The sequence below is a fragment of the Rhodamnia argentea genome, chromosome 4, assembly GCF_020921035.1.
Source record: "Rhodamnia argentea isolate NSW1041297 chromosome 4, ASM2092103v1, whole genome shotgun sequence".
Lineage (NCBI taxonomy): Eukaryota > Viridiplantae > Streptophyta > Magnoliopsida > Myrtales > Myrtaceae > Rhodamnia > Rhodamnia argentea.
Genome location: NC_063153.1, coordinates 29797790 through 29807300, shown reverse-complemented (window position 1 = coordinate 29807300; position 9511 = coordinate 29797790). Strand labels below are relative to the sequence as shown.

Below are 9511 nucleotides of genomic sequence, written 5' to 3'. Positions count from 1 at the left end.
GATAGAGAGGGTTTCAGACATAAATAGCGATTTTTCATGGAAGGATATGGTCCATGAAATTTGAAAAGAAAACTGTAAGGTGGTTAATTATGGAAATAAAATCAATTTCAAATAAAATTCAAAAGATATAAAAAAAATTCGCATATTTGATACCAATCAGCAATATATGATAAGATTGTGAGAGAACTTACCTTAAATCATCAATATCAATTCATAGACAATAATGAAATAAATGACCTCTGCTTCTGATCAACATTCTATGAGCTGTGCTTTTGAACAAATGTTCTGCAATTTGCATCTGAACTTTGCTTCTAAACTTTGGCAGAGAACCTGCTCTTAATATTTCTCAAGATAAAAGATTAGTAATAGCTAATTTGTTTCGAATAAAATTAAAAGTCTTTTTATCAAGAGGTTTAGTAAATATATGTACGAGTTGATTTTTCGAATCAATATACTAAATGTGGACATCTCCATTCTGGACATGTTCACGAATGAAATGATGTTTAATCTCGACGTGTTTCGCCCTTAAATGCATAATGGGATTCTTGGTTAGATTAATAGCGCTTGTGTTGTTGCATATGATCTCCACATTAGAATCTTTAACTCCATAATCTCTCGCTTGTTGTTTTAACCATAAAATCTAAGCATAATAACTTCCTAGAGATACATATTCTGCTTCTACTGCATCGAGAGCAACCGTGCTTTGCTTTTTGGAATACTGTGAAATAAGCATATTTCCTATAAGTTGACAAGTTCCGGAAGTGCTTGTCCTGTCAATCTTAGATCCGGCGAGATCCGAATCTGAATATTTTCTAGGAAAATGACTTTTTGAAAAATAATTTTCAAAAATGCTACATTTTTCGCCAAACAAATGGACCCTTAGTTATCAATTCTTTTATGATTGATAAACCAATTTTCTTAGTAGTTGGCAAATTTTAGTTTTAGTTATCAACATTACCAATTATATAGAAAATTACCCAAAAAAAAAAAAAAATAGTTGGTGACTTCCCCATTTTTTTACATATTGACTAGCTCAATGGAAAAGTTAATAAATTGAGAAAATCAAATAAATATTGATTTTTCTTTTGGTCGAGAAAGCAACGTTAGTATAATTTTTTTTTGTGTCCGGTTCTATTTTATTCTATACTACTATACACTGAAGGTTGGGAAATGTGCTCCTTCCTCACGAGTTCCCACCCCACTTCCCCTCGAAGATGGAGATTCCAACCCTCCACTTCTTTTTTCCAAACAAAAAGAGTGGTCGTTAGGGTAAAATCTGATAACCGGCATCCAAACATGGCTGTTCCCATAAGGGACGAGAGGGACGGGCCACCCAAGATGAGGACAGGTATTCCTCTGTTGGGCCTTTGCAATCCAAGGAAGTGTGCTTATAATGGGCCAACAGTTTTCTGGCCTTTTCCGTTAAAGACAGCAGCCCCCCACCCCAACCCACCCACCAACAACCACCCGGGCCGCGCTCGTCAGGCGCTAAAATGCGTGACGGATCGGGCATTGACCCTGCAGAGAGAGAGAGAGAGAGAGAGAGAAGGCGTTATATCAATCTGCTTTTTTATCACATTAGTTGGCGACTCGGAGCAACGGAGTAGATGTCGGTCGGCGTTTCTAGTAATAGGAAAAGCAAAGTCAAGTCAAGAAGAAGACGACCACGCGCTTTCCGCATAATGCCGCGGAAAATTACGCGTGCAATAACCGTCCTTCCCGCGCAGCACGGCGTCTTGGACCGTCTGATTTTGTTTGAGGGGGGTGTGTGTAAGGCATCCGACGGTCGAAGCTCTTTGTCGCCACCGTCTGATTTTGTTTGGGGGGTGGGGTGTGTAAGGCAGGCGGACTCGACCTGCATCGTTCCCTCCGTCTCTTCGACCGAAAAAATTTCAGAGCTTCGATCAAAGGCCAAGTTTCAAACTTTGCCGGTTTCACATGCTGAAATTCCTGAGTGATGCTCTTGCCGAGTAGATTATGGTTTTCGAATTTGGGGGCGACCTTCGGAATGCAAAATCATTCCTTGCTTTCCAAATGAACCACAGGAGGACTGGGATTTGTACTTCAGGATCTGACCAAACTGAGTTAGTCCATAGGCAAAGCAAGAATAGATGTTCCATTGATTCCACCTCTTGATCACAGATTTGGCATGCCGGCCGAGGTAGGATTTTTCGCCGATATGAATTTTCTGCTGTAGGAAGAGCATTTTCGCCCATTTCCCCTTTTATCTTTTCTAGTTTTGAGCACCTCCCATCTCCTCCAATGAAGACCACTTCTATAATCATTATTTTTCCACCCCTGTTCCAAACGGAGTCCTTGCAATTTTCTTGAATTGCGTAACACCGCGTTTTCCATCTTCCAAGTCTTAGAAAAATCGCTATAAAATGTTGTGCGGTTTCAACATGTACTTTGACGAGAAAAGCAAGTCAAATGTTTTGTGATTTGCCTTCAGAATTTTAGCAGACGAAGCAAAGATGAAAAGGAAATGGAGCTGTTCACCAGAAACTCGACGCACGAGGCATGGCTCATCAGGAGCTCTGTACGATGTGTTCTTGAGCTTTCGAGGACCAGATACTCGCACTAACTTCACAGATTTCCTCTATCACGCCTTGCTAGATAAGGGTATTCATGTTTTCATAGACAAGAAGGGGATTGACGTGGGTGAAGAGATTGGCCCTGAGATTTACCAGGCCATTGATGACTCGAAAATCTGCATTCCGATCTTCTCCAGAGGCTATGCCTCCAGTAGCTGGTGCCTGCGCGAGCTGGAATACATGATGGAGCGTAGGAAAACCGAGGAACTGGAGGTTATGCCCATCTTTTATGACGTGGAACCTTCTGATGTGAAGCTTGAAACCGAAGTATATAGGGATGCGCTAACTCAGCATAGAAAAGAACGCGGGCCTGAGACTGTGCAGGGCTGGGAGGAGGCGCTAAAGGAAGTTACTAAAATCAAGGGATGGGACACCAAGAACGCTGGGTGTGTTAACTCACTCCACTCCTTCTTCCCTTTTCTCCGTTTCTTTTACGAGCCAGATTTTTTTTTATTTGAACTTTTCACTTTAACACACTGTAAATTGTAAATTACAAGTTTATTTAAATAAGGAATTGAACAAAAAATACAAAACAAAAAAATCGGGGTCCGGATCGGTTTCAAACCTGTTGTAGGGTGGACTAGTTCGGTTACCAATTCCAAAAAACCTGGAACAGTTCCCTGGTTCACCTACTAGTTTCGAGTTTTGAATTGGACCAGTCAAACCATGCTCACTTCTAGTAGTCTGTGTGATATATATTGGAAGGAAACATCTTGCACTTCATGATCTTGGTCATCACCTTCATTAAACATCTATTGTATCCTATTATATGATTGAGTCAATTCGGAAAGTCATGCATATTTTTCCTCTATACTTCCCGCATTTTGTGGGTAACTCATATCAGTAAATGATCTTGTATATACATGTTTATAATCAAACGGATAGTAACTTCATTATACTCTCTCTACTGACATACAGCCATGGAGAACTCACACGGCTAATAGCTCGTAAAGTCTTGGTTAAGCTTAAAGTGTCTTCAGTATATCTACCCGATTATTTGGTCGGGATCGACCAATCAGTGGATGAAGTAATAGATTTGTTGAGTGTTGAATCTAAGGACGTAAGGCTCGTTGGAATATGTGGAATAGGTGGTATAGGCAAGACAACTCTTGCCAAGCTCATTTACCAAAAACTGTCTGCTAATTTTGAAAGTTGTTGCTTTCTGCCGGATATTCGACAAGCATCAAAAAATTCTGGTTTTCTAAATCTGCAAAGGCAACTAGTGCATGATATCCTTGGGGATAAAACAATTGAGGTTTCTAGCGTCGATCAAGGAAAAAATCTGATTAAAGAACGATTTAGTAGAAAGAAAGTTCTTATTTTCCTTGATGATGTAAATCATAGGAGCCAACTTATCGCATTAGCTGCAAAGAAAGAATGGTTTGGTCTAGGAAGTAGAATAATTGTTACAACAAGAGACAGAAGTGTTTTATGTGGATTCCAAGATCAATTGGAGCATTGTTTGATTTATGAAGCTAAGGAACTCAACAATCTTGAAGCTCTTCAACTTTTTAGCAAGCATGCCTTTAGAAGCATCTCTCCTCCAAATGCATTGATGAGTCTATTTGAGAAAGTTATTGCAAAAACCGGAGGGCTTCCTTTGGCCATCGAAGTGATGGGCTCATTTTTATGCGGAAAGGGGAAAGCGGTGTGGGAAGATACATTGAAAAAGATGGAGCATTATCCTTATAAGGATGTGAAGGAAACATTAATGTTAAGTTATGAGGCGTTAGATCATCAGCAACGACAAATATTTCTTGATATTGCTTGCTTTCTAGTCGGAGAAAATAAGAGTCATGCAAGTTACATGTGGGATGCGTGTGGATATTTTCCAGAAGAGGGGATTGAAGTACTACTTTCAATGTCCTTAATGAAAATTGGAGAAAGGAATCAATTATGTATGCATGATCAAGCTAAAGACTTAGGCCGAAGCATTGTGTTCCAAGAAAATTGCGAAGACCCAGGAAAACGTTCACGGGTGTGGAACCACGAAGAAGCTCTTGATATATTCGAGAGAAAGAAGGTATAAGTCTAAGTGCACCCTCCTCTACTTTGCTCATTGCAGAAATCTGCCTTGGAACTCACATTTAACTAACTGTTTTCCTCATTTTAGGGGACCGAAACTGTTGCGGCAATCTGCATGAACTTTTACGGGATTATACCAGCCCCTGTTTTGACATCAGATGAATTTATGAAAATGCCAAGCATTAGATTTCTTAAAATGGTTGGCGCAGACCTCTCTGGATACTGTGGGAATCTCTTTCCAGAATTGAGATGGCTATCATGGAACTATGGTCCTTCAAATTGGCTTGCAACCAGCTCTTGCCCAAAAAATCTAGTCATCCTCGACCTATCATGGAGCCGAATAAGCTTTTTTGGTGGTGACTTGTCTCGACCTAAGGTATGAGACAATTTTAAGGAGCAACATGTTATATTTTCTTGCAGTAATACCAGTTCGAGTGTCGCACGGTTGTAGATTGTCATTTACTGATTTTTTTTTAATTTCTATTTAATTTTTAGTGACTCAACTGAAAGAATAAATATAGCACTTGAAGAATGTCTAAGATGGTAATCCATATTTAATTTGCAGTGTTTCGACTTTTGAATCAATCCGTTTTTAAACTTGATTGTGCGTGCTAATCTCATACTAAAGGAAGTCATAAAAGCTCATAACATATAATGTCATAATGTGCATTGACTATTTCTGTTAATTTTTTTTTTTTTAAAAATTGTGATGAAATTGTCCCCCATGTAAATTTTTTGATGATCGGCAATCTTCAAAATTATGATTATCTTAAATTTTAAATCGTTAATATCATTTCAATAAAAGAGGTGTTCTCTAAAATTTAATATCATTATTCTGTACTATTACAAAGACTCAAACTTAACTTCCTTATACCAATGAATATTGCAGTATGGAGATTAGCTTTATTTTCATGTGTTATATTGTAATTGGCTGCATTGGGCGGTAATAGAAATACTTTTGATTGTGATCTCCCTTACAAAATTAGCAATGTCATTGGAGATTAGAATATGATATTTGTTTGATAATGGGAAGAGCTCCTCCTATTTCTTACAATTTAATCATTTAGTTTTTCTCATGTGCTCTTAGAAACTATATCTTACAAAGACAAAATTAATTATCATTTATGAACCCTTTTGTTATATATTGCAAAAATATAGTCCAAGCAAATGACATCTAAATTAATCTACTCTTAATTTTCATTGACAGTCTTTTTCGCGTTACAAAATAGATATTCAAGAGGATGAATTCTAGTATAAATGAGATATTTTCTTAAAGTTTCATTTTTCTTGACACAACGTGTGTGGATGAATTCTAGTATATCAAAGAAAAGCAAAGCACACTGATGTGTGTGTAAAAATAGGAAATAGTTTCTGACGACAAATGCGTACGTTTAAATAAGATGAAATAAAATAGTCACGTGTAAAGTTTGACAAATCTATTGTACTTCATTGATGCCACCTTCCTACTTCCCTCTTCACTATTTTTCCTTTTTAACAACTCTGCATTCTCAGTTCCCTTTCGTGTTATTACTAAATATTTATGTATAATTAAACACTCTCAGAATCAATTGTACGCAGTATATCCAAAATTGGAATGACGGGCAGTTTTACACGTGCACAAATTCTTGTATAAAAAGATGAGAAGGGAGGTTTCTATTTTTCAGTGACATTTTCTCTCCTCCCCTTAAGTACGTTAATTACGTCTTAAATGACACATAAAGGAGGATAATCATCTAATTTAACATCTTTTATACTAATCATAGTAACTTTTTTGAACTCTCAAGAAAATATTTTCCTCCTCTTCCTTATATGCTATCTTAAGAAAATCTAAAAGGTTTTTGTTAATGAGTGCTCTAAAATCATTTGCTAAACATCCAAATAGAGAAAATTTAACACTTTTGAAGCAATTTTTCTTGTATTTATCACAATTAGTGGCTAACAAAGAGTTTTGGGGGGATTAACAAACCAATTACTACGGATAGAATCCAATCGATGTGCTTTGGCAATTTCTTTTACTAAATGGAGAATATAAGGAGTAACAATATCGATCGGCTCAACTCCATTGTAAAATTCATTAAATTTTGTCGCATAAAGAGACATAACCCAAGGAAAAAATGTAAAGTATGATTATGGTTACATTGATGGAGTAAGTTTATATTTGGTTACGTCCTGCAAATTTCTACTAATGTGACTTCTTAAAAATTATGTTTTGACAGATGCCTTCGAGATTGAAGGTCCTTAATCTCTCATATTGCCACATGTTGACCGAAATTGGAGATCTGTCAGCACATTTATTCTTAGAAATACTAATTCTTGAGGAGTGCGAGAATTTGCTGCTGATTGATCCATCCATATGTAAACTAAGGTGTCTGAAGCACTTGAATCTAAATGGATGTTGTTCTCTCCGGAAATTTCCTTACTTAGGTTCTCTAAAAGCTTTGACTGAGCTGCTCATGGATAGAGTGTTGTTACGAAAAAGTGTCGGAAGCAATTGGTCACCTGTAGGACAAAATAGCATGTGGCATGAACGAAAAAAAAAAGGCATTAGGCTGTCAAGCTCAATCGGAGCACTTGTGAATCTCAAGTGCTTGTCCATTTGTGGAGCTTCAAGGCTAACAGGACTTCCAGAATCAATTGGGTTGCTGAAGTCTTTAGTCGAATTGAATATCTCAGACACAGGAATTACAGAGTTTCCTAGCTCGATTGTTCACCTAAAGAAGTTGAAAGTCTTGAAGATGGACAGAAGTTGCATAACAGAGCTACCAGCAGCAATTGGGATGTGGGAGGAACTGGAAGAGATTCACGGAGAGGATTGTTCGGCATTACAGATGATGCCCAGTGATGTTGCAGGACTCTCTTTCTTGAAAATACTAAAATTAACAGGAACTCGTGTGAAGAAAGTACCAGAGCTTCCCTCAAGTTTGATAAGTCTACATCTCTCTTCAACAGCAGAAGTTCCGGACATGTCGAATGTCAGAAATTTCAAATTGAGCTTTCCAACCTCAACCTGCACCTCAGGTTTGGAAATGGATATAACTTACAACCTATGGTGGATTGGGAAACTATTGAGACTGGAGTACTTAAGATTGGAACTTCCAAGCATCACCAGCATACCATCAAATTTGGATCACCTTTGTTGCCTGAAAGAACTTCTACTCGTCCGCTGTAGGAATCTGCAGCACATTGGACTGCTTCCCTCTAGTTTGAGGAAACTTACAGTTTCCCACTGCAATGTTCTACAAAGTATAGATCTTTCCAACTTGCAGAAATTGCTGGAGTTAAGTCTCAGTTTTGGGATTTCTAATATTCAAGGGCTTGAAGGTTTAAGATCATTACAGTGCCTGAAACTGTCCTGCTGTGAGTTGAGCGAGCTCGGTGGGCTTGAAAGGCTAGAGAAGCTACAGGTGTTGTCGATTGATTGTTGCCCCCTCCTCCATACGTTGCCCAACTTATCTGACTTAAAATGTCTGAAGGACCTTTTCCTGTGGAGCTGTCGGAAACTGGTCGAGATTCAAGGTCTCGACAGACTGGAATCACTGCAATCAATCAACATTGGAGGCTGCAGTTCCTGGCAAGGCTCACCTGATCTATCCAATTTGAAGAAGCTGAAGTACTGCAACATTGAATGTTGTTCGGAAGGTAATCTCCCAGGAGAAGTAGCACAAAATCATGATGACCTCTCAGCCTGCCATAGTTGAAAAAGCTTGTTTCGCATTAATTGAGCAAAAAATTATGTTTCTAAAAAAGGTATACTTAAACTGATTCATGTAAGATAATAAAAGCTGGGTCATTAGTAATTAATTATTATTATTGAATAGTTATAGGTTAATTATTATTTTTTTTAACTGTAAACTTAAGTATTGATGTTGACTAATAAAAAGTTGAAGAGTTTGAAAGTTTTAATATTTAGGATTATGAGAATATATGTTTAAGCTCCATTTATTTCGCAAAAAATAAATGATTTGAAAAATATTTTTTTAGAAATGATCACTTCTATTGCTTGAAATATTATTTTACCGTCAGCAATATATGTCCTAACATTTTCCTGAACGATGCAAATATTTTTCGTTCATTTATTTTTTTTAAGCAATATAAACGATGACTATAATAAGATATTGTTTAAATTATTTACTTTTCACGAAACAAACAAAGCCTTACTACATTTCTTTGTACTTACGTGCTAATAGCATTTAGGGCTAGCTCGCTCGAAAAGAGACTTTAGTCTCCTGTCACTAATTGAGAGAATTAGAGCAAGTTTTATAGGTCTATGTAATTAGAAATAGGTAGCTAGGCTCTGCTTGTTTCGAAAAAAAAAAAAAAAGAAGTCAATTGGACAACATTTTGCTCAAAATGATCATTAGTTTTCGCTTAAATAATTAGCCAACGAAAATATTTTTATTGGACATAATAATTTTTATAAGGGATATAATCGATCATTTTTAAGAAAATAATTTTTAAATTGTTTATTTTTTGCAAAATAAATGGTGTCCTAGACAATAATTTCAATTCTTTTGTCGGTAAAAAGGGCGGCGAAGTTTAAAAACAATTTTTTTTAATCTCGTTAACAATTTCTCGAATTTGTGGTTCTTCCCTAGTTGCTGCCTATGATTAAGGGATCGAGAGCTTTTCAAAGAAAAGCAAGGGCCCTCCGGTCCAGTGCTCTTTAGCATTGGAGGTCCAGAAGTGGTCAAACCTATAGTTCACCAGGTTCAACTGGTCAAACTGGTGGGCTGTGTAGCACCGACACAATACAAGACACGGGACTCGACACGACACAACACGTTGACACGTGATTTCTCAAAAAATAGAAAATTTCGATACGATGGGATACGTTGCATATTAAATATATATTTTTATATATTCATGATAAATTATTATTTTTATGATTTTAT

The 9511-nt window shown here is 37.1% G+C and overlaps 1 protein-coding gene across 1 annotated transcript; it reads left to right on the top strand.

Annotated features, from left to right (window-relative positions):
- Positions 1-2339: 2339 nt before the first annotated feature.
- Positions 2340-8317, top strand: LOC115748844 (disease resistance protein L6-like). The gene is made up of 4 exons (XM_030685484.2): positions 2340-2980; positions 3513-4617; positions 4708-4995; positions 6836-8317. Exons 1-4 carry the CDS (start codon positions 2475-2477, stop codon positions 8315-8317), a joined length of 3381 nt encoding a protein of 1126 aa, XP_030541344.2. The 5' UTR covers positions 2340-2474.
- The last annotated feature ends 1194 nt before the right edge of the window (positions 8318-9511 follow it).